This window comes from Delphinapterus leucas, chromosome 10 (assembly GCF_059928025.1).
Source record: "Delphinapterus leucas isolate spDelLeu-1000000601 "Yukka" chromosome 10, BTC_Dleu_Yukka2, whole genome shotgun sequence".
NCBI classification, from domain to species: domain Eukaryota; kingdom Metazoa; phylum Chordata; class Mammalia; order Artiodactyla; family Monodontidae; genus Delphinapterus; species Delphinapterus leucas.
In genome coordinates, this window is record NC_143138.1 from 63,014,123 (window position 1) to 63,040,183 (window position 26,061).

Consider the following 26,061-nt stretch of genomic DNA (forward strand, 5'->3'; position numbering starts at 1 on the left):
AACTGAAGGATGGTTTTCGGCATTAGTTACAAAGAAAATCTGGTATTTAAAGAGATGTAGTGTGTAACACGTGAAATGATAAAAAGCAAGGTTTAAATATATTGCATAATTATACAATAAAAGCTTGACTTTTACCTCATTAGGAAGTGAAAATTCTTTGTGGCAACATGACCAGACTAATGTAACTAAATGTATTTTGGAAGCAGACCTTAGGGAGCAGTTTAATTCTCAATGAGGAGCATAAAATTAGCTTTTTTTCTTTTGGTTTAAATTTAGTCACTTCCAGACATTTTGAAGTTGTAGCTTTTTCTTCTTGTGACATTGCATTCTTAAGCATATGGTTGTGTAAAAACTTAAATGGATCAAAATAAACTGTGTTTCACTAGTTGGGTAAATAGCTTGAAGGACATTTTGGGTGATCCCCTGGTGGCATTCTGAGGGTTTGAATCAGGGAACGGCAAAGTGGAGAGAGCACTGGATCGGGAGCCTGAGCAGTAATACTGGCTCTGCCCCCAAATCAGTGCGATCTCATCAGCATCGTTTAACCTCTTTGATCCTCAGATTCTTTGCATTGTTTATCTCACAGGATTGCTTTGAAAATCAAATGAGAAAATGTGACTGAACCCATTTTATAAACTGAAAGAGGATAAAAATGTGTGGTGTGTCTTTGTCAGGAATGAGAATATGACTAGATGCTGGTGGATTTTGAAGAATCTATAATCAACCTCCCTCTGGTATTAGCTACATTTGAAATCCACCTGAATGAGCTTCTAGATGCTGAATATTTTGCCATCATCATCGTAATCATCGTTATAAAAAGAACTTCCATTTAATGAGCATTTTACTATGTCAGCCACCATCTTTCCATTGATTATCTCATTTAAATCCTGAATCAACCCTGGGGGTGAGTAATATTATCCTCATTTTGGGGGTAAGAAAACAGGCTCAGAGGGAGGTTTGGTAACTTGTTGAGATGCACAACTCACTTGTGGCAGAGCCCAGGACTCAAACCCAGACACGTTTGATTTCTAAACTCATGCTTTCACCAGGAACCTTCTTTTGCCTTGCCTTTGATTTACAGATTGTAAACCGAGGCCAGAAAGACAAAGGAATTTGCCTAAGGTCTCACAGCTAGTGTCAAAGCTAGACCAGATCCCAGGCTGCAGGCTCCTATTGAGTGGTCCTTCCCCCTCCATCCTCTAGACTCAGCGACAGCTTCAGAGCATGATCTATAAAGAGGCAGAAGTTATCTTTCTCCTGATGTTAGAAGCTGACAAAAATAATAGGACCCACTTATAAAAACCATCCTTTTTCTATCGCTTCCAATCTTAATTTCTTTTAAAGGCTTAAATTCTTACACTTTCATATAATTATGAAAATTTCCCTTTCAATCAGATTCCTACTCAATTATAGTATAAACTCCCATAATTCCTTCTCTCCACTCCCAGAGATAGAACTCATTTCATTGTCACAGAGGAAAATGACTTAATTCACACAGAAAAGCAAAAGGCAGGGGCAGGCAATAAGCTGAATACCTTTTCTGCAATAAATAAAAATATTCATGAATAGTAAAGAGTTTTGCTAGCAATACTTTTCTTTTAAAAAAAATTATTTATTTATTTTTGGCTGTGTTGGGTCTTCATTGCTGCGTGCGGACTTTCTCTAGTTGCTTCGAGCAGGGGCTACTCTTCGTTGGGGTGCGCGGGCCGCTTATCGAGGTGGCTTCTCTTGTTGCGGAGGTGGGCTTTAGGCGCATGGGCTTCAGTAGTTGTGGCGCGCGGGCTCAGTAGTTGTGGCTCACGGGCTCTAGAGCGCAAGCTTAGTAGTTGTGGCGCGTGGGCTTAGTTGTTCTGTGACATGTGGGATCTTCCCGGACCAGGGCTCTAACCTGTGTCCCCTGCATTGGCAGGTGGATTCTTAACCACTGTGCTACCAGGGAAGCCCAATACTTTTCTATATATATTCTGTAAACTCAGTTTTGTAGTTCTGCTTAGCTAGTATGTAATGAATCCCTTGATTTTGCTATAAATTTAATCTTTGTTGGATAGACATACAAAATGGATATGTTAATGAAGAAGCTATATGTGGAAAATGTTTGGGGCAACATTGTTAAATAAACATTTTAAAATATATGTCACTATAATAAAAACAAAATGATTATAATAAAAAATAGGTTTAATGTAAAAACTTTAAAATGAAAAACTAGAAATAGTTTATATCAAGGCTTTTATTGTTTTTTTCAGGTCCCAAAGAACTCTGTAACAGCTGTTTTCCCATGTCCCTAAAAATTCCCAAAGGAAAGGCAGTAGGCCAAATCCATTGCAATGAGTAATGTTTGAATCGAGTGGGTAGTCTGCTTATTTCCGATTCTGCACCAAGTATCAGAACGAGGTCTTGTACTTCCTTTGAGGGATTTGTTTACAAGCTGAGAGGATTGTCTGTCACTTGCCTTCTTAAAGAAGGAAAGTCCTGAGTCCCCACTAACTCCTGAATCTCAAGTCCTCTCTCATGCTCCTGAGGTTTTCCTAAGAGTTATGGATCCACATTAAAGTGCATGATCAACGTGGGGCTTTCCATCCGTTTCTAGAAATCAACAGCAGCTGTCACTTCAGTATTCCAGATTTCCAAGTTTATGTATTATCCAAACTTCTTATTTATTCACTTTTCCCTTCTCTTCCTTCAGGCACCTTTACTTACCACTCAGTTGTTAAGTTCCAGAAGATGGGCAGTACAGAGAAAAGTGCCACTCTGGTCTGTTTTGCCACCCTTTAGGGGCCCTGCTAAAGATTTGTTTAACTTCTTTGCTGAAGGAAGTGTAAAGCAAGGGGTCGAATGAGATTTGGAAAGAATCTGATTTCTGGTTTCTTCTGTTCCCCTGATTACAGTTGGCTGTCAATTATCAGTCATGCAAATACTTACCAAAAAATACCTCCCCAGTCCACACACATACCCAAAAGAGTGGTTATGAATATTCTGTCTTGCATTTGTTTTCATTCATTTTGAAGAAGCAAAGCCTTAAAGAACTCTAGTAGAGCTCACGGAAGGGAGTAAGGACAGAAAGAGAAAAATAGAAGGTGGCACAAAAGTAATGATAACATCAGACAGTCCAGACCCTTAGTGACTAAACAGAAGCAGTTACCTGTTCTCTTCCTTTCTTCAGAGGCACCCCTTCTCCCCCATGGGAGGATTTAAGGTTGGAGAGGGGGAACATTCCTGTCACCTGGACAGGATTGGTGAAGTGTGCTGGGAAAAGTGCCCTTCAGTAATAAGTGCTCTGCAGAGGCCTGTTATCAGGCTTCAGAGCACAAAGGCCGACAAACATTTATCCAACATTTATTAAACTGGGAGGTGGGCAGCCGGGAAGGTGGGGTTGGGGGGGAGGGATGATTAAAACATGGTCCTTGCCCTTGAACAATAGGTCCCCAGTAAGGAATCAATTAAATGATACCACCTTTCCTGTGGAGCCTTGTCCCCTCATGTGCACAAACTCGTGACAGCATTCACCATTTTACTGTGGAAGAACTAAGGTGCCAAAAGTCAGTGTTCCAGTGAGGACCTCCTGCCCTGTGTTCATTCTGTTCCAATGCATTTACCTTTTTTCTGTGTTTCTCGTGATGAAGCTGCGTCTTTGGAAGTTGGAGAGTTATGTAACCCTGGCCTGAGGCTGCCTGTAGATCACCCCCTGGGAAATAGCTAAAATTTTCTCATTACCTTACCATTTCAACTTTTTCTGTTGAAAGATAAGCTCACAATACAGCAGAGAAACCCGGGACCTGAACCGGTGCCTGAGGACCCTGCTTGTACTGTTCAATCCAAGTCTGCATGCAGCTACAGGGAATTTAGGGAGGGTCTCCATTTTTAGACGTGTCACATCTCTGTGATTCACTATTGTTTCCTTGAATTATATGGACATATGTGTCAGAGCTTCATTTGGAAAAACATATAGTTCTTTAAGACCTAGATAGCTGTCCTAAAAGAGAAGCTTTTAAAAGAGAAAAAGACAGATTTAAAAATACATATGGGTAATAGGACTTTGAGGTTGTTTGGCATTATTTTGGACATTCTTTAGGTTAAGCCAGGGCTTTGAAGTTTGGTATTAGGCATTTTTGTCAGTTTACCTTATGGGAACGGTTTTTTAAAAAGAAAACTTTTAAAAATGTTAAATTATTACCTTGAGTAAAATGCCAAAATATTATGTGCATGCAGGTTTCCCCGTGAATGCTTAATAAATACTCATTGTCATTTTTTTGTCATTCTTTTCTAGAAATCAAAGCCCAAGTTTTACGTGCTTTCCATGTTCCCTTATCCTTCCGGCAAGCTGCACATGGGCCACGTGCGTGTGTACACCATCAGCGACACCATTGCACGCTTCCAGAAGATGAGAGGGATGCAGGTAAGGCAAGATGCCTGCTGGAATAGCACTTTCCTGCCTGACTCAGGACAATAAGAATGTAGGACAAAGGAAGAAAACCAATCTTAGTTAAGATTAGGACAGCTTTGAAGATAAACGTGAAAAGCTCAGGGTTTCCTCTCATTAATTGGAGGACATAATAAAGCATCCAGATTAATTGGGGGGCAGCCGTGTGTTGGATGTTGTGCTAGGGAGGGAGGTGGGGTGTGGATGCAGTGGAAGGAGGTTACAGATGTGGGTACCACATGATATCTCCTCAGGAGGAGTTCATAGTCCAGTGGGGCTGACACGCATAAATAGACAAACATTGAACAGGGGAATGAATCCAATAGTAGAAATGAGGAACAGGGTTCCCTCTGTTCCTCAGTTTCAGTTGCTCTCTTTAAGATGATAAGCTATCTTGGAGGGGGGCGGGTATCCTCCAGGCTCTCTTGAACTTAATTTCTTGTTAATTTTCATAGCCCATATTTAAGTCAGATCATCCCCAAAATAACTGCCAAATATGGTGAAAACTTGTCCAGCCATTTCTAAGTGGTAATGGCAAAAAAGAAGCAAATCTCTGTAATGGTCAACAGTGTGAAAGCCTGTGAGTAGGAAGTGGGACCACAAGAGATTTTTCTCCTTGTATTTGATATTTTCTGTATTCTCTAATGAGCATGTATTTATTTTATAATGGAAAAAGTAAAATTTTCCTAACAAAAAAATATGTGGGGAGTAACAGCTCTGCGGGAGTTGGGGAAGGCTCCACTAAAGAGGGAGCATCTGTCCTTGAAGGACAAGGCGAAATTTCCTGGGAGAGGAGGAGGAGAACCCTTGCATGTCTGATGTTGGTAGACGCCTTCACCCCACTGCCAATTACCCCAGAGTCTGCGCTGTACTCTTTACCAACAAGTCATCTGTAAGATGACGTGGCAATGATCATAGCAGCTTCTTTAACACCTTACAGAGAGAGGCAGGATCAAAGAGGGGCTGAGAGCATGGACCATTGAACCAGATGGCCAGCATTTGAATGCTAGCCCTTAACACTTAGTAGCTATTCGACTTTTGACTAATTACTAAATTAACGTCTCTAATACCTAGTTTTCTCTCATCTGTAAAATGGGGATAAAATAGTACCTGCCCATTGGACTGTTACAGGGATTGAAAGAGGATGACTATGAAGCACTTAGCACATAGCTGGCACATAAGTACGTAACCAGTAAATATTAGCATCGCCAGTGGAGGGCTGGAGCCTGCTTGTACCAGTTCCTGAGAGCTGTGGGCATGTCTGCCCAACTTCATGTTAATTATTTGTCACCTTAGTAGCATGAAATCCACCATGGTGGGAGTATTTACATCATGGAAATCAGCAAAGCCTACAAATCAGGGCTTTTTCTGCCAGAGAGTTGATTGTTAAACATTTACTGGCACTGCCACTGGCTGTTGCTATTATTAACCTCTCAGGGTCTATATAAAGGGTATCTGCCCCCTCCCAGTCCTTTATCAAGATTTTCTTTTAGAAAGGTACGTGAATCCATTGTCATAATTGGTTTGAAAATTTGTGCTGAACTGACATTGGCAGCAAGAAGTATTCCTAAAAAGGAAGTCAGGGTACAGTGTCTCTTTGTCACTTGAAGAGTTAATGACTTTTACTGTCAGATTCAGAGATTTGCCTTCTACAAGGGATGTCTCCCTGGGCTATGCAAGGTATTATTTTTCCCAGATACTGCTTTCCATCACTTCTGCAATGTTTATTAGAAAGAGGTGGTGCAGAATAAATTGACTCTTGTCATGAAGTATAATATCTGTGTTTCTTCAACTAGATTTATTTATTTATTTTTTTACTTAGGCCAACTTATTTTGGAAAATTAGTGAGTACAGGCCAGTTGCTGAAGATTAAACTTTTACAGCAAAACTGTACATTTATGGTACATTAGCGGATAAGTGGTTGAGGTGGTGTAGGTGGGACTCTAATTCCCTTGGGTGGATGAGACGTTACAGAGAAGGCTCAAGGCAGAACCCCAGGCCCAGAGATAGTGGGACCCTTGTAGGCAGCTTAGGCCCAAAAGACAAAATGGAGTCCCATACAGTAACTGAAGCCCAAGGTCAGGCTGGACCCAGGGACTGGGCAACCCAGGTTTGAACCCCATTGTACCACTTTCTCACTGAGTGACCCTGCACAAGTCATTTAATGTCTGTGAATCCCACTCTCCTTGTCTTTAAAATAGGGATAATAATATAATAATAATTATTTTTCCCTCCTGGGTCATTGTGTGGGTTAAACGAGATAGTACATGTGTCTGGCACATAATAGTCCCTTAATAAGTGGTAGCCCTGATTATTATTTATACTGATCTGACTTACTCTGGGAAGTCATTTAATAAATGAAATGAAATCTAATTCATTTAATAAATGAATCTGCTCTCTTCTGCTTGGGGCCTGCTGCATGGAGTTGCCTCCTGAGAAGCAACTAGACTGCAAATCATCACCTGCTATTTGTATTATCTATCCTGTGACTCGGTTGGTTCCTGAAACCACTCTTTGTTTTTTGGTTTATGGTATCTTAGTTATTGTGACCAGCAGGCACCTAGGGTTCCCTCTGTTCCTCAGTTTCAGTTGCTCTCTTTAAGATGATAAGCTATCTTGGAGGGGGGCGGGTATCCTCCAGGCTCTCTTGAACTTAATTTCTTGTTAATTTTCATAGCCCATATTTAAGTCAGATCATCCCCAAAATAACTGTCAAATATGGTGAAAACTTGTCCAGCCATTTCTAAGTGGTAATGGCAAAAAAGAAGCAAATCTCTGTAATGGTCAACAGTGTGAAAGCCTGTTGAGCTTCCTGTTGTTTTAAAATCCTTCTTTCGCAATGTCAGGACTAGTCCCAGGGATTGGGATTCAGGTCAGGTTCAGTGATCCTTACTCTAAGGAGGGAAGGAATATCTGCTCTGCAATAGCGAGGTCTGACATGTGTATTGATTAATTCATTCGGTACATAGCCCTTGGGCACCAGCTTTTCCAAACACCGGCCTTTCTACTGTATTATATAGTAGTATTGGAGACTTAGGTTCAAAATCAGTCAGTAGGCCTAGGAAAAATTCAGTAAGCTTGCCCTTTTCTATAATTTGTTAATTTGTTGGTAGATTTGCTTAATTCTTTTTTTTTTTTAAGATTTATTTATTTATTTGGTTGTGCTGGGTCTTAGTTGCAGCAGGTGAGCTCCTTAGTTGCGGCAGCTAGTCTCCTTAGTTGTGGCTTGCCGGCTCTTTAGTTGTAGCACGTGGTCTCCTTAGTTGTGGCAGGTGGGCTTCTTAGTTGCAGCTCGCCAGCTCCTTAGTTGCAGCACGTGGGCTCCTTAGTTGTGGCATGCAAACTCTTAGTTGCAGCATGCATGTGGGATCTAGTTCCCTGACCAGGGATTGAACCCAGGCCCCCTGTATTGGGAGCACGGAGTCTTATCCACTGCACCACCTGGGAAGTCCCTGATTTGCTTAATTCTTTTTTTATTATTATTATTATTTTAAAAAATTATTTATTTACTTTATTTTTGGCTGCACTGGGACTTTGTTGTTGCACGTGGGCTTTCTCTAGTTGCAGAGAGTGGGGGCTACTCTTTGTTGTGGTGCACGGGCTTCTCATTGCGGTGGTTTCTCTTGTTGCAGAGCACAGCCTCCAGGCATGCGGGCTTCAGTAGTTGTGGTTCGCGGGCTCTAGAGCACAGACTCAGTAGTTGTGGTACTTGGGCTTTGTTGTTCCACGGCATGTGGGATCTTCCCAGACTGGGGATCGAACCCGTGTCCCCTGCATTGGCAGGAGGATTCTTAACCACTGCGCCACCAGGGAAGCCCCCTGATTTGCTTAATTCTTGAATGGAGATATGGAAGTCATTCTAAGGCACATAAGAACAGTAGATGAGAAGTAAAAAGTGGAGTGACCTTTGCACCAAGTCTGCTCTCTTCAAGGCCACCAGTGACCTCCCTGGATGTGTCTCTGTCATCCTGTCTCATCTCAGTGGCATGTAATACTGTAGACCATTTCCCCCTCTGTGAAAGACTGTGCTCTTGGCGTGAGACCCACTCTCCAGGTTTTTTTGCTGCAACTTGGTTTCTTCCTCCCAGTTTACTCCACAAGGTTTTCCTGCTCCACTCCATCTTTGCATACTCTTATCAGGTTGGAAAGTTCTGCTTTAAAGGCAGACCTCAGAGATTGTGTGGGCTTTGTTCCAGACCACTGCAATAAAGTGGATATCGCAATAAAGTGAGTCACAGGAATTTTTTGGTCCCAGTGCATATAAAAGTAATGTTTACATTATATTGTGGTTTGTTGTGTGCGATAGCATTATGTCTTTAAAAAAATGTACATACCTTATTAAAAAATAATGCTGTTGGAAAAATGGTGCCAATAGACTTGCTCAGCGAAGGGTTGCCACAAACCTTCAATTTGTAAAAAGCACAGTATCTGTGAAGTACAGTAAAGCAGAGTGCAGTGCAGTGAGGTTATTCCTGTATTCCTAGTTTGCTCAGAATTTTTATCATGAATGGGTATTGAGTTTTGTTATATGGCTTTTCTGCATCTATTGAGACAATACATGGTTTTTCTCCTTTAATCTGTTAATGTGATGTATTATGTTGATTGATTTTTTAAAAATATTAAACCAACGTTGTGTTCCTAGGACAAATTTCATTTGGTCATGATGTACTTTTTAGAATGTATATATTGCTGTATTCATTTGTCAATATCCCTATGTGCCTGAAAGACACTGACCTGTAATTTACTTTTCTTGTAATATCTTTGTATTTAATATCAGGTTTATGCTAGCCTCATAAAACAAGTCCCACTTTCTGAATGTGCTGTGTATTATTAGTGTTATTTCTTTCGTTATTGTTCAGTAGCATTCACCAGTGATGGTATCTTGACCTAGAGCTTTCTTTGTGGGAAGTTTATAAATTACAGTTCTATTTCTTTAATGGATATAAGGCTATTCAGATCTTCTGATTTTTTTTTTTCTGTGTCAGTTTTAATTTGTGTTTTTCGAGGGATTTGTCTACCCTACCTCAGATTCTGTTCTAGACTGCCTTCTTTTTTTTTTTCTCTATCCACTTTCCCTAGGTAGGCTCTATCCTCTTTAGTTTAAATATGATACTTTAAAAAATTATAAACATTTCCAACACAGGAGTACAGAGAACATTATTCTAAATACTCAGACCCGCCATCCTGATATAATAGATATTACCATTTAATCTTGTTAATCTCAGCTTTTTTTCTTCTATGTTGCAGATACAGTTGTGCCTCTCCACAATCAGATTCCAGTCCTTCAGTTAAAAAAAAAAGCTAGTGTCTATCCTTTGCCTTCATGTTTTCATGCTTTTATTCTATGTATTGTTTATGGATACATATACACTTGTATATAGTATTGTGTATTTTGAGTCAGTTCAAAATACACAATAGTTTATAGTTCATCCATTATAAGTGCTTATAGTTCATCCATTAAGTGCTGTGTCATTATGACAATATTTAATTATCTATTTTCACATTGATAGAGTTTTAGGTTGTTTTAGATTTTTGTTCCAATGAACATCCTTGCACCTGACTGTTAGCCTGTGGGAGAAGTGGCATTGCTGGGTCATAGAGTGTACACTTCTCAGCATAAATATGTCTTGCCAAATTGCTTTCCAAAATGTTGGTGCCAATTTATATTCCTACCAGAAATAAATGGCATTTCGTATAGCCCTACATCCCTGACAATACTTACTAATGTTAGGCTTTTAAATCTTTGTTAATTTGATATATGGGAAATGGCATCTAATTGTGTTTTCAGTTTACATTTTCCTGAGTTCTGTCCTAGTGAAGCTATTTTTTATATATTTAAGTTTCCTCTTCTCTGATTGGCTTGCTCACATTATTTGCCAAGTTCCTCTTGGGTTGTTTGTCTTTTTCATATTGTTCTTACTGTTCATATAGTTCTTTTTTTTTTTGGGAGGGGGTCTCAGTTGCTGTTCACGGGCTTTCTCTAGTTGAGGTGAGCAGGGGCTACTCTTCATTGCTGTGTGTGGGCTTCTCATTGTGGTGGCTTCTCTTGCTGCAGAGCACGGGCTCTAGGCTCACAGGCTTCAGTGGTTGCAGCACGTGGGCTTCAGTAGTTGTGGCACATGGGCTCAGTAGTTGTGGCACACGGGCTGTAGGGCGTGCAGGCTCTAGGGCACGTGGGCTTCAGTAGTTGTGGCTCGTGGGCTTAGTTGCTCTGCGGCGTGTGGGATCTTCCCGGACCAGGGATCGATCCCGTGTCCCCTGCATTGGCAGGTGGATTCTTAACCACTGCGCCACCAGGGAAGTCCCTCATATAGTTCTTTATATGGTCTGGATTATTGATTCTTTGTTAGTTAAGTACAGTGCAAATGTCTTCTCCCAGTCTGTGGTTTGTCCTTGTATTTTGTGAGCCCGCCAGACCACAGATTGTAATTTGGGTTTGAGAATGGACAAGAATGATGATTTGGAAAGTTCAAGGTTGCTTTTACTTTGGTTTCCTCCTATAGCAGCAAATAAGTTGTGCAAAGGAGAGAAATGAGACAAGAGTGTAAGCAGATCATTGGGGTCCCCCGTGTTCTTGTTGTAGTCAATGGAGATGTGCCTGAGGCCATGATCATCACAGTTCTCTTGGGGAAACCTAAAGTCACAAAGTTGGCCAGGCCTTGGGCATACAAGTAAATTACATGTGGACTTGGCAAGTGGAGAGGGAGGTGGTTTGGGGGTGATGAGTTGATCAGGAATCTGTGACTTTAGTCAGTGGCAGTGGCCTCCCACCCGCCTCCTACCTCACAGATTTGTTGCAGGGTTCATGTGCAATGATCAATGAGAAAACTCTAAAAACCATAATGCAATTTTCCAGTGTAACCCAATTAATAATAGCAGTAATACGGTAGTCCTGAGGTTTGGATGTTTAAGCGGGGACCACTTGAAGCCAGAGATAAATTATTCTCTTTCAGGAGTCAGAAAAGACCACAGTGCCATTTGGTTTCTTCTTAAACTCATACAATGTCTGATGACATATTTAAAGTTTAGCACCATATGGTGATTTTGTTGTGTTTTCATATGTTGTGTGCACAGATGGTTAGAAAATAAAATTACCCACCTCCCACCTCAGCTGGTCTCCTCAGCACCTTCTGGGCCAGAAGCGGGGCAATTAAAGCATCAAGCTGCCGAGTCCCCCTCACAGAGTTGGACCTTGAGTAATTTGTCTCAGGCAAAACACCGCAGGGCGCTGCCCAAGTAGTGTTTTCCGCTTGGGCCTTTTTGCTATTTCCTGTGGAGGAGGAAGGAAATTGAGGCTATGTGTCTGGCAGCTGCATGATCATAATGCAATTACCCACAAATATCAGGAAGTGAGGGGAGTTCTTAGCAAGTGAACCATAATATACGTTTCATCAGCTTTCAGTTGGCCAGTCAGTCAACAAATGTTTATGAAGTGCCCAGAGAATGCATCGCATGGCATTTAGTTTTCAGATTTTCTAATCTCTGGAGCATCTGAAAGTAGAGAGTAGATTTCCAGGGCTTATCCTCTCAGATGTAATTTGAAAGGGACATTGAGTTGCTAGTCCAGTATTTTGATTGGAAACTGCCTGATTTATCTGCCTCACGTTCCCAGAGGTCTTCTGTTTTGGGTCTAGTTACTGTCATTTAGATTCTTTACCCTGAAGTATTTGCTTCATTTTGATCCCCAACCTGTAATAATAGTGAGTTATTAAACTTGCTAAACAAAATTAAATGTTGTGTTTCTCATTTCTTGGAAATAAAGTGTTGAATCTACTCCACAAAAACCACAGCACCCTCTGAAAATAGCAATTTTTTTCAGAAGCAGTAACCATGGTTGCTCTTAATTAGAAGCTGAATTGGTTTCAAATATAAAGTTTTGTTTTATGATGAAAGGGAGAGAAAGCTGGTCATTCCTGGGGAATTGGTACTTCTCTCTCATTGGGAGGGCAGACAATCAGCTGCCCCAGCTTCCTTCCCTTCTTAACCTCCAAAGTCTTCTTAACTCTCCTTCATCTTCCTTCCCGTGCTGGAGGAAGAACTGTACTTTTGCTTGTTCATTTCTTCCCTCTTAAAAAAAGTATTTTTAAATTGTACATAAAATTCCATATTCTCCCCTTTAAAAAGGAGAGATACAACATAGATAAGGCTACAATCCCCTTTGACTACCCACTCCTCCCAGGCCCTTCTAGACAGTGATCCCTATCATTTTCCAGGGTATATCCCTCCGGAGCCTCATCTGTACATTGTCACCTGTAACTGTTTCTCCTGTATCCCTTCTAGTCTGCTTGCCATCCATCCTGCCTGCCAACTCTGAGATGCCCATAGCTTTGCCCAAATGGAGGCAAGAGGTCCTGTTGGGTAAGCCATGGTCATGTGACTGGGTCCACACCGGAGGCTGTCCTAGCTTGAGCTTCTAGGTCTCGCTTCCTGGCCAGCTCTGTCTAACTTGACAGGGCTCTGATCCCTGTGTTTGCCCCTCATCAGTAGCTGGCCCTCACTCCCCTTTGATATCTCGAGTCATGGTAAATTTTGCAGTCCTGTAGTGTTCCTGTGCTGGTCTTTGACTAGTTTGCTGTCAGATGGATCTCCTGCTTTGCTTTGTATGGTGGAAGGGCAGAACTCTGCAGGCCACATTTCCCAAGCTCTGGTGTCAGCTGGCCTCTGGCTGGTTTTGGACAGGAAGAATTCTGGCAAGATTGTAGGGGAGGAGGAAGGAAGAAGCCAAGGAATTTCTCTCTCTCTGACCTGGTTAGCATCTCCTTCATTATTCCAGTTCCATTTGGCCAGACCTGCCTCTTTCAGCTTCTGCAACTGATCTCAGCCTTTGGGTTCAGTTATCTCTGTTTCCTCCCTTTGTTCCTTCAGTCTAGAAGTGGGGGCAGTGTCCCACTCGTCCTAATTTCCGGGTTGTTTCCCTGTCCTCTTGGCTTCTCACTCAATTTAAAATACTTAGAGCATTTGTTAGAAGAACAGCTGGAAATGATGGTTTTTTACACCCTGGAAGTTTATTTTATGACTTCCAAGTTATAGCTGCCAGGACTTCTTGATTCCCTTTCTGCTGAAAGCACTCATCCAAGAAGAGGTTAACACCTAGGGGATTGAGAGGGCTCAGGTGGCCCTAAAATATAAATCCAGATGTTGGTGGGCGGGTTGTTGTTGTTGTTGTTGTTTTTAGGATAAATTGTCTAGTTGGCATATGTGAACTGTAGGTTTAGTTACTTGTGGAACTATGGAAGGATTAAACCAAGTTATGGTGATAGAAAAGAATAGAAATTTTAGAAGCCAAAAGGAGAGTTTAGAGTTCCTCCAGTGAATGTTTTTGATACTCTTGCCCATAGAGAAATCACAGACAAGAAAGTGGGCATTATATATCCAGAATGGGGGTATTTGATCTGGATGATGTAGAGCAGCGGTCCCCAACCTTTTTGGCACCAGGGACCGGTTTTGTGGAAGACAGTTTTTCCACGGACCACAGGTTGGGGGGGATAGTTTCGGGATGATTCAAGCACATTACTTTATTGTGCACTTTATTTCAATTATTATTACATTGTAATATAGAATGAAATAATTTTACAACTCACCATAATGCAGAATCAGTGGGAGCCCTGAGCTTGTTTTCACTTGCCACTCACTGATAGGGTTTTGATATGAGTCTGCAAGTAATTTATTTATTATGGTCCCTGTGCAGTCAAACCTCTCTGCTAATAATCTGTATTTGCACCCACTCCCCAGTGCTAGCATCACTGCCTCATCTCCACCTCAGATCAGCAGGCATTAAATTCTCATAAGGAGAGTGCAACCTAGATCCCTCGCATGCACAGTTCACAGTAGGGTTCGCGCTCCTATGAGAATCTAATGCTGCCACTGATCTGACAGGAGGCAGAGCTCAGGCAGTAATGCGAGTGAAGGGGAGCTGCTGTACATACAGATGAAGCTTCGCTCGCTCGCCCGCCTGCCCGCCGCTCACCTCCTGTTGTCCGGCCCGGTTCCTAACAGGCCATGGACCTGTACCAGTCCATGGCCCAGGGGTTGGGGACCCCTGATGTAGAAGAGACCAAGAGGTGAACGAGGTGGGCAAAGACAGCACTGACACGGTGTCTTTTAAATAAGTAGGCTATAACAATTTGACCAGCAACTAGAATCTCCTGCCCAGGGGAAAGGGACAGGCTTTGGTATTTTGTAATCTTGTTATAGGTCTTTATTTTGTTCCTCCTGGACAGTAGTGAGTCATCTTATGGCACAAGAGTGAGTTCTGCCCTTGGTCACTGGATGTCTGGGAAACCCAAGGTGTAGAATTGATTAGACCCTTTCCTGTTTCGTAGAAACTTGGTTCACAGGGACATTGAATCCAGTGGTCCAGCCCATGGTGGAAAGAACTGTCCTGACCCCACAGTCTGTATTCCAGGGCAGACATTTGTTTTTTGTTAATTTTTGGTAAGACTGTGAAATATTAAGAAGCTTTAAGATTTTTCTAACTTTCTTTTCTTAATAGATCTTTATTGGAGTATAATTGCTTCACAATACTGTGTTAGTTTCTGTTGCACAACAGAGGGTCTCAGCCATATGCATACACGTGTCCCTGTATCCCCTCCCTCTTGAGCCTCCCTCCCATCCTCCCTATCCTACCCCTCTAGGTCATCGCAAAGCACCGAGCCAGTCTCCCTGTGCTACGCTGCTGTTTCCCACCAGCCAACTGTTTTACATTCGGTAGTGTATATGTCCAGTCACTGCTACTCTCACCTTGCCCCAGCTTTGCCCTCCCACCCCATGTCCTCAAGTCCATTTTCTATGTCTATTTCTTTATTCCTGCCCTGCAGCTAGGTTCATCAGTACTATTATTTTTTTTAAGATTCCATATATATGTGTTAGCATATGGTATTTGTTTTTCTTTTTCTGACTTATTTCACTCTGTATGACAGTCTCTAGGTCCATCCACCTCACTACGAATAATTCAATTTCATTTCTTTTTATGGCTGAGTAATATTCCATTATATATATGTGCCACATCTTCTTTATCCATTCATCTGTCGATGGACATTTAGGTTGCTTCCATGTCCTGGCTATTGTAAATAGTGCTGCAGTGAACATTGTGGTACATGCCTCTTTTTGAATTATGGTTTTCTCAGAGTATATGCCCAGTAGTGGGATTGTGAGTCATATGGTAGTGCTATTTTTAGTTTTTAAGGAACCTTCATACTGTTTTCCATAGTGGTTATATCAATTTACATTCTCACCAACAGTGCAGGAGGGTTCCCTTTTCATCACACCTTTTTCAGCATTTATTGTTTCTAACTTTTTTGATAATGGTCATTCTGACCACCGTGAGGTGATACCTCATTGTAGTTTTGATTTGCGTTTCTCTAATGATTAGTGATATTGAGCAGCTTTTCATGTGCCTCTTGGCCATCTGTATATCTTCCTTGGTGATGTCTACTTAGGTCTTCTGCCCATTTTTTAACTGGATTGTTTGTTTTTTCTGATATTGAGCTCCATGAGCTGTTTGTGTATTTTGGAGATTAATCCTTTATCTGTTGTTTCATTTGCAAATATTTTCTCCCATTTTGAGGGTTGTCTTTTTGTCTTGTTTATGGTTTCCTTTGCTGTGCAAAAGCTTTTAAGTTTAATTAAGTCTGATTTGTTTATTTTTGTTTTTATTTCCATTACTCTAGGCGGTGGGTCAAAGAAGATCTTGGTGTGGTTTATGTCAAAAAGTGTTTTTCCTATGTTTTCCTCTAAGAGTTTTATAGTGTCTGGCCTTACATTTAAGTCTTTAATCTATTTGGAATTTATTTTTGTGTATGGTGTTAGGTAGTGTTCTAATTTCATTCTTTTACATGTAGCTGTCCAGTTTTCCCAGCACTACGTATTGAAGAGGCTGTCTTTTCTCCATTGTATGTTCTTGCCTCCTTTGTCATAAATTAGATGCCCATATGTGCGTGGGTTTATCTTTGGGCGCTCTATCCTGTACCATTGATCTATATTTCTGTTTTTGTGCCAGTTCCATACTGTCTTGATTACTGTAGCTTTGTAGTATAGTTTGAAGTTGGGGAGCCTGATTCCTCCAACTCCGTTTTCTGTTCTGAAGATTGCTTTGGCTATTCAGGGTCTTTTGTGTTTCCATACGAATTGTAAGATATCTTGTTCTAATTCTGTGAAGAATGAATGCCATTGCTAGTTTGATAGGGATTGCATTCACTCTGTAGATTGCTCTGGGTAATATAGTCATTTTCACAATATTGATTCTTCCAATCCAAGAACATGGTATATTTCTCCAGCTGTATGTCATCTTTGATTTCTTTCATCAGTGTTTTATAGTTTTCTGAGTACAAGTCTTTTGTCTCCTTAGGCAGGTTTATTCCTGGGTATTTTATTCTTTTTGTTGCAGTGGTAAATAGGAGTGTTTCCTTAATTTCTCTTTCTGATTTTTCGTTGTTGGTTTATAGGAATGCCAGAGATTTCTGTGCATTAATTTTGTATCCTGCAACCTTATGAAATTCACTGATTAGTTCTAGTAGTTTTCTGGTGACATCTTTAGGATTTTCTATGTATAGTATCATGTCATCAACAAACAGTGACAGTTTTACTTCTTTTCCAATTTGTATTCCTTTTATTTCTTTTTATTCTCTGATTGCTGTGGCTAGGACTTCAAAAACTATGTTGAATAAGAGTGGCGAGAGTGGACATCCTTGTCTTTTTCCTCATCTTAGTGGAAATGCTTTCAGTTTTCACCATTGAGTATGATGCTTGCTGTGGGTTTGTCATATATGGCCTTTATTATGTTGAGGTAGGTTCCCTCTATGCTCATTTTCTGGAGAGTTTTTATCATAAGTGGGTGTTGAATTTTGTCAAAAGCTTTTTCTGTATCTATTGAGATGATCATATGATTCTTATTCCTTAATTTGTTAATGTGGTGTATCATTGATTGATTTGCATATATTGAAGAATCATTGCGTCCCTGGTATAAATTCCACTTGATCGTGGTGTATGATCCTTTTAACGTGCTGTTGGATTCTGTTTGCTAGTATTTTGTTCAGGATTTTTGCATCTATGTTCATCAGTGATATTGGTCTATAATTGTCTTTTTTTGTGATATCTTTTTCTGGTTTTGGTATAAGGTTGATGGTGGCTTTGTAGGATGAATTTGGGAGTGTTTCTTCCTCTGCAATATTTTGGAAGAGTTTGAGAAGGATCGGTGTTAGCTCTTCTCTAACTGTTTGATAGAATTTGCCTGAGAAGCCATCTGGTCCTGGACTTTTGTTTGTTGGAAGATTTTTTTTTTTTCAGCTTTATTGAGGTATATTTGACATAAAATTACAAGACGTTTAAAATGTACTTCGTGGTGATATGATGTATGTGTACATTGTGAAAGGATTCCACCCATCTCGTTAATCAACACATCCATCACATCACGTATTTATCCTTTTTGGGGGGAGGTAAGAACATTTAAGTTCTACTCTTTCAGCAAATTTCAATTATACAATACAGTGTTATCACTACAGTTGCCATGTTTTTCATTACATCCTCAGACCTTATTCATCTTATAACTGAAACTTTGTACCCTATTACCAACCTCTCCTTATTTCCCCCACCCCCCAACCGGGCAACCACTTTTCTCCTCTGTTTCTAGCCTTTGACTTCTTTTTTTTTTTTTTTTTAAGATTTCACATATAAGTGATTCTATGCAGTATTAGTCTTCCTCTGCCTGGCTTATTTTAGGTTAATTACATTTAAAAAGCATTCTAACCCATGTCCTCAAAAGCTGTATAATCTTCCTTTACAAATCAGAGTTTTTATTTAAATTGTATAAAAACCATATATGGTTTGCATTATTTTTTCTTATTAGACATCAGGTTTTTTTTGTTTTTTGCTTTTGTTTTGTTTTGTTTTTGCAGTACGCGGGCCTCTCGCTGTTGTGGCCTCTCCCGTTTCGGAGCACAGGCTCCGGATGCGCAGGCCCAGCTGCCATGGGTCACGGGCCCAGCTGCTCCACGGCATGTGGGATCCTCCCGGACCGGGGCACGAACCCACGTCCCCTGTATTGGCAGACGGACTCTCAACCACTGCGCTACCAGGGAAGCCCTAGTCATCAGTTTTATACACATAAGTGTATACATGTCAATCCCAACAGCTCAATTCATGACACCACCACCACCACCACCCCGCCACTTACCCCCCGTGGTGTCCATATGTTTGTTCGCTACATCTGTATCTCAATTTCTGCCCTGCAAACCAGTTCATCTGTAGCATTTCTCTAGGTTCCACATATATGTGTTAATATACAATATTTGTTTTTCTCTTTCTGACTTACTTCACTCTGTATGACAGTCTCTAGATCCACCCACGTCTCTACTAAGGACCAAATTTCGTTCCTTTTTATGGCTGAGTAACATTCCATTGTACATATTTACCACATCTTCTTTATCCATTAGTCTGTCGATGGGCATTTAGGTTGCTTCCATGACCTGGCTATTGTAAATAGTGCTGCAATGAACATTGGGGTGCATGTGTCTTTTTCAGTTATGGTTTTCTCTGGATATATGCCCAGTAATGGGATTGCTGGATCATATGGTAATTCAATTTTTAGTTTTTTAAACAACTTCCATACTGTTCTCCATAGTGGCTGTATCAATTTACATTCCCACCAACAGTGCAAGAGGGTTCCCTTTCCTCCACACCCTCACCAGCATTTGCTGTTTGTAGATTTTCTGATGATGCCCATTCTAACTGGTGTCAGGTGATACCTCATTGTAGTTTTGATTTGCATTTCTCTAATAATTAGTGATGTTGAGCAGCTTTTCATGTGCTTCTTGGCCATCTGTATGTCTTCTTTGGAGAAATGTCTATTTAGGTCTTCTGCCCATTTTTGGATTGGGTTGTTTGTTTTTTAAACATTGAGCTGCGTGAGCTGCTTGTAAATTTTGGAGATTAATCCTTTGTCAGTTGCTTCATTGCAAATATTTTCTCCCATTCTGAGGTTGTCTTTTCGTCTTCTTTATGGTTTCCTTTGCTGTGCAAAAGCTTTGAAGTTTCATTAGGTCACATTTGTTTATTTTTGTTTTTATTTCCATTACTGTAGGATGTGGATCAGAAAAGATCTTGCTGTGATTTACGTCAAAGAGTGTTCTTCCTATGTTTTCCTCTAAGAGTTTTATAGTGTCCGGTCTTACATTTAGGTCTCTAATCCATTTTGAGTTTATTTTGGTGCATGGCGGTCGGGAGTGTTCTAATTTCATTCTTTTACATGTAGCTGTCCAGCTTTCCCAGCACCACTTATTGAAGAGACTGTCTTTTCTCCATTGTATATCCTTGCCTCCTTTGTCATAGATTAGTTGACCATAGGTGCGTGGGTTTATCTCTGGGCTTTCTATCTTGGTCCATTGATCAACGTTTCTATTTTTGTGCCAGTACCATATTGTCTTAATTACTGTAGCTTTGTAGTATAGTCTGAAGTCAGGGAGTCTGATTCCTCCAGCTCTGTTTTTTTCCCTCAAGACTGCTTTGGCTCTTCGGGGTCTTTTGTGTCTCCATACAAATTTTAAGATATTTTGTTCTAGTTCTGTAAAAAATGCCATTGGTAATTTGATAGATTGAATGTGTAGATTGCTTTGGGTAGTATAGTCATTTTCACAGTGTTGATTCTTCTTCCAATCCAAGAACATGGTATATCTCTCCATTTGTTGGTATCATCTTTAATTTCTTTCATCAGTGTCTTTTAGTTTTCTGCATACAGGTCTTTTGTCTCTCTAGGTAGGTTTATTCCTAGTTATTTTGTTCTTTTTGTTGCAGTGGTAAATGGGAGTGTTTCCTTAATTTCTCTTTCCGATTTTTCATCATTAGTGTATAGGAATGCAAGAGATTTCTGTGCATTAATTTTGTATCCTGCAACTTTACTAAATTCATTGAGTAGCTCTAGTAGTTCTCTGGTGGCATCTTTAGGATTCTTTATGTATAGTACCATGTCATCTGCAAACAGTGACAGTTTTACTTCTTTTCCAATTTGTATTCCTTTTATTTCTTTTTCTTCTCTGATTTCTGTGGCTACGACTTCTAAAACTATGTTGAATAACAGTGGTGAGAGTGGATATCCTTGTCTTGTTCCTGATCTTAGAGGAAATGCTTTCCGTTTTTCACCATTGAGAATGATGTGTGCTGTGAGTTTGTCGTATATGGGCTTTATTATGTTGAGGTAGGTTCCCTCCATGCCCACTTTCTGGAGAGTTTTTATCATAAACGGGTGTTGAATTTTGTCAAAAGCTTTTTCTGCATCTATTGTGGTGATCATATGGTTTTTATTCTTCAATTTCTTAATATGGTGTATCACATTGATTGATTTGTGTATATTGAAAAATCCTTGCATCCCTGGGATAAATCCCACTTGATCATGGTGTATGATCCTTTTAATGTGTTGTTGGATTCTGTCTGCTTGTATTTTGTTGAGGATTTTTGCATCTATATTCATCAGTGATATTGGTCTGTAATTTTCTTTTTTTGTCTGGTTTTGGTATCAGGGTAATGGTGGCCTCATAGAATGAGTGTGGGAGTATTCCTTCCTCTGCAGTTTTTTGGAAGAGTTTGAGAAGAATGGTTGTTAGTCCTTCTCTAAATGTTTGATAGCATTCACCTGTGAAGCCATCTGGTCCTGGATTTTTGTTTGCTAGAAGATTGTTAATCACAGTTTCAGTTTCATTACTTGTGATTGGTCTTTTCATATTTTCTATTTCTTCCTGGTTCAGTCCTGGGAGGTTATACCTTTCTAAGAATTTGTCCATTTCTTCCAGGTTGTCCATTTTATTGGCCATAGAGTTGCTTGTAGTAGTCTCTTAGGATGCTTTATATTTCTGTGGTGTCTGTTGTAACTTCTCCTTTTCCATTTCTAATTTTATTGATTTGAGTCCTCTCCCTCTTTTTCTTGATGAGTCTGGCTAATGGTTTATCCATTTTGATTATCTTCTCAAAGAACCAGCTTTTAGTTTTATTGATCTTTGCTATTGTGTTCTTTGTTTCTATTTCATTTATTTCTGCTCTGATCTTTACGATTTCTTTCCTTCTGCTACCTTTGGGTTTTGTTTGTTCTTCTTTCTCTAGTTCCTTTAGGTGTAAGGTTAGATTGTTTATTTGAGATTCTTCTTGTTTCTTGAGGCAGGCTTGTATAGCTATAAACTTCCCTCTTAGAACTGCTTTTGCTGCATCCCACAGGTTTTGGATCATCGTGTTTTCATTGTCATTTGTCTCTAGGTATTTTTTGATTTCCTCTTTGATTTGTTCAGTGATCTCTTGGTTATTTAGTAACTTATTGTTTAGCCTCCATGTGTTTGTGGTTTTTACGTTTTTTTCCCTGTAATTCATTTCTAATCTCAGAGCCTTGTGGTCAGTAAAGATGCTTGATATGATTTCAATTTTCTTAAAAATTTACTGAGGCTTGATTTGTGACCCAAGATGTGATCTATCCTGTAGAATGTTCCATGTGCACTTGAGAAGAGAGTGTAATCTGCTGTTTTTGCATGGAATGTCCTATAAATATCAATTAAATCTATCTGGTCTATTGTGTCATTTAAAGCTTCTGTTTCCTTATTAATTTTCTGTTTGGATGATCTGTCCATTGGTGTAAGTGAGGCGTTAAAGTCCTCCACTATTATTGTGTTACTGTCAATTTCCTCTCTTATAGCTGTTAGCAGTTGCCTTATGTATTGTGGTGACCTTATGTGGGTGCATATATATTTATAATTGTTATATCTTCTTCTTAGATTGATCCCTTGATCATTATGTAGTGTCCTTCCTTGTGTCTTGTAACATTCTTTATTTTAAAGCCTATTTTATCTGATATGAGTATTGCTACTTCAGCTTTCTTTTGATTTCCATTTGCATGGAATATGTTTTTCCATCCCCTCACTTTCAGTCTGTATGTGTCCCTAGGTCTGAAGTGGGTCTCTTGTAGACAGCATATATATGGGTCTTGTTTTTGTATCCATTCAGCCAGTCTATGTCTTTTGGTTGGAGCATTTAATCTATTCACGTTTAAGGTAATTATCGATGTGTATGTTCCTATGACCATTTTCTTAATTGTTCTGGGTTTGTTTTTATAGGTCCTTTTCTTCTCTTGTGTTTCCCGCTTAGAGTAGTTTCTTTAGCATTTGTTGTAGAGCTGGTTTGGTGGTGCTGAATTCTCTTAGCTTTTGCTTGTCTGAAAAGCTTTTGATTTCTCCATCAAATCTGAATGAGATCCTTGCTGGGTAGAGTAATCTTGGTTGTAGGTTTTTCTCTTTCATCAGTTTAAGTATATCCTGCCACTCCCTTATGGCCAGCAGAGCTTCCGCTGAAAATCAGCTGATAACCTTATGGGGATTACTTTGTAATGTTGTTTTTTGTTTTTCCCTTGCTGCTTTTTTTTTTTTTTTTTTGCGGTACGTGGGCCTACTCACTGTTGTGGCCTCTCCCATCGCGAAGCACAGGCTCCGGACGCGCAGGCTCAGCGGCCATGGCTCATGGGCCCAGCCGCTCTGTGGCATGTGGGCTCTTCCTGGACCAGGGCACGAACCCGTGTCCCCTGCATTGGCAGGCGGACTCCCAACCACTGCGCCACCAGGGAAGCTCTCCCTTGCTGCTTTTAATATTTTATCTTTGAATTTAATTTTTGTTAGTTTGATTAATATGTGTCTTGGTGTGTTTTTCCTAGGGTTTATCCTGTATGGGACTCTCTGTGCTTTCTGGACTTGGGTGACTATTTCCTTTCCCATGTTAGGGAAGTTTTCAACTATAATCTCTTCAAATATTTTCTCAGACCCTTTCTTTTTCTCTTCTTCTTCTGGGACCCCTATAATTCGAATGTTGGTGTTTTTAGTGTTGTCCCAGAGGTCTCTGAGATTGTCTTCAATTCTTTTCATTCTTTTTTCTTTATTCTGATCTTATTTTCACCATTTTGTCCTCCAGCTCACTTATTTGTTCTGTTTCAGTTATTCTGTTTTTGATTCCTTCTAGTGTATTTTCCATTTCTGTTATTGTGTTGTTCATCTTTGTTTGTTTGTTCCTTAGTTCTTCTAGATCTTTGTTAAACATTTCTTGTATTTTCTCCATCAGTGCCTGCATTCTATTTCCGAGATTCTGGATCATCTTTACTATCATTACTCTGAATTCTTTTTCAGGTAGATTGCCTATTTCCTCTTCATTTATTTGGTCTTGTAGGTTTTTACCTTGCTCCTTCATCTGTGACATATTTTTTTGCCATCTCATTTTTTTTTTTTTTTTTATGAGTGGGATTGTGTTCCTGTCTTACTGGTTGTTTGGCCTGAGGCTTCCAGCCCTGGAGTTTGTAGGCTATTGGGTAGAGCTGGGTCTTGGTGCTGAGATGAGGAACTCCGTGAGACCTCACTTGGATGAATATTCCGTGGTGTCTGAGGTTCTCTGTTAGTCCAGTGGTTCAGACTCGGCCCTCCCACCACAGGATCTTTGGCCCGACCCCAGGCTCGTGAACTAAGTTCCCACAAGCCGCCTGAGGTGGCAAAAACAAATAAATAAAATGAAAAAAAAGAACAAAAACAAAGTAAAAAATAAAATTAGCCTAGGAAACTAACAGATATGTTAGGAAGAATATAAAAATAAAATTATAGATGCATCAACAACTTGAAGGTACATCAGTACCACGATAGTAAAAAAAGTGGAGGAGGGAAAAGAAAAAAAAAGTGGAGGCGGGGAAGGCCTTTGCTGTGGAGGGCGGGGCCTAAGCAAAGGCAAGGTTTGGGTAGTGGGTGGGGCCAATGCTCAGGACCCGTGGGGCTGGGAAAGGCCCTGGGGGCTGTGGGGGGGTGGAGCTTAGGCTCAAGGAACAGAAGGGACCCAGGTGTGCCCCCCACCTCTGGTCTCAGATGGTAGGGGACCTCACCTGGGAGCCCAGCAGGCTTCCTGGGCTCGAGTGGGTGGGGCAAACGCCCTCTTCTCCTCTCCTCTGGTCTGGGAGGGCCCCTCCTGCTTGCCTCTACTGATCTCCCTAGCCTCCCTCCTATGCCCCCAAGGACCAACGCAGCCTGGAGGGGGGTTTGGAGGGCGGGTACCGGCTTGGGAGCTCAGCAGGCTCCCCTGCCCAAGTGGGCCAGGCGATCCCGCTCTGCTCCCCTCCCACGCTTCCCAGAGAGTCCCTCCTGCCTGCCTCTCCTGATCTCACCAGCCTCAGGGGTGTCAATCCTGTCTGACCTCCACTTCTCTGCCCTCAGCCCCCCTACGTCCTACCGGTTCACTTTGGGGTTCCTCCTGTCTCCTTGGGCATCAGAGTCCCCCACCAGCAGCAGGCAGGTGCCCTAGTTATGGGGAGGCGCTAACTCTGCGTCTTCCCACACCACCCTCTTGACTCTTCCTTCCCTAACTATATTTTCATAGACAGCTTGGGGTAACATGTGAACTAAGAATATCTTTTCATGTTAATTTCATCTGAAAACAAAAATAGAAATGAATAAGTATATTACATAAATCCAGACTGATTTTTTGACTGTCTCTGTATTGACTTTATTTAAAAACATGGATGGTAACTTAACAATGTTAATAGGCAGAAACATTGAACTGGTGCCATTTTGGCAGTTCCAATGAAGAAAACAAGTGATAATTAAGTTTTCCTCTTTCTTGTGGAACATGGTTATACAACAGTTACATTATTCTGCCAGCGAAGTAGCCCTAGGAGAATTAAAGCATCGCTGGAAGCTGTACTCTAGTGTTATCCATGGAAGTATTTCAGAACTTTCTACTAATCAAGCACAAATCCCCAACATGGGATTATTATTATTTTTAGCTCTTGAAAATTAAAAAGAAAAATCTGTGAAGGAAATGTTTTTCATCTATGGGTTAAGCAGTACTCAAGAGAAAGCTGTATTCTAAAGGGTGAGTGTTTTAGTCAGGATTCTTGGCTACCAGGGACTGAAACCCAACTCAGACCAGTTTAAGCAAAAAAGGAGATTTTGTGTGTTTTTACAAATCCTGGTGTAACTCACAGAACCAAAGGAAATGTTGTAGGAATGGGGCCCACTAGGAATTGGGCCCGTGTCCTGGGAGCACATCAGTATCCCTAGTCTCTGCCTCCCATTTCTGCATCTGTCCACATGCCAGCAGTATTTTCTTAGACATCTCCACCAGGTGCTCCCTCTGTGGCCAGAGGGGTGGGTTTTGTGATTTGCCGTCTGCAGCAGGACCATATGAAGTAGGAGGAGGAGCATTTTGCCAGAAGGGGAGGGTGCTGTTTGGAAAGATGAAACACTTCGGGTAGGACACATTTAGCAAGAGGAAAAGAGACCTCAGGTCTGAAAGATCAACTGGATTGGGTTATGTTTTGACAACTTCCTAAAACTACATAGACTAGATATTCCTAGGGAATGTTAGAATCTTTTTAAAAGACATGTATACACACACACACGTACTTAACATATTTTGTACAGATGTCCATGATACGTTAAATGAAAAAAAAGGTCATAAAATAGTGTATGACAGGTTCTATTTCCATAAAAACAAACCATCTAGCTCCTATATATATATATATATATATATATATATATATATATGTATGTGTATCTTTGTTTGAGTGAAGAGAAAGGTGTGGAAGGATACAAAGGCTGACGTTGGTTACATCAAGGAGTTGAGAATAGGAGTTGGGGCTGGGGGAGATGATC

At 40.6% G+C, this 26,061-nt stretch overlaps 1 protein-coding gene across 6 annotated transcripts in view; it reads left to right on the forward strand.

The window, feature by feature from the left end:
• Positions 1 to 26,061, forward strand: part of LARS2 (leucyl-tRNA synthetase 2, mitochondrial) — a 167,119-nt gene that overhangs the window by 5,120 nt on the left and 135,938 nt on the right. For 5 of the 6 annotated variants that reach the window (XM_089918048.1, XM_089918046.1, XM_089918049.1 and 2 more), the window contains exon 3: positions 4,265 to 4,393. In XM_089918048.1, the coding sequence (XP_089774174.1) occupies positions 4,265 to 4,393 (129 nt within the window). Of the gene's footprint in view, positions 1 to 674; positions 905 to 4,264; positions 4,394 to 26,061 lie in introns of all 6 variants that reach the window. The other variant, XM_089918047.1, reaches the window with a different exon arrangement.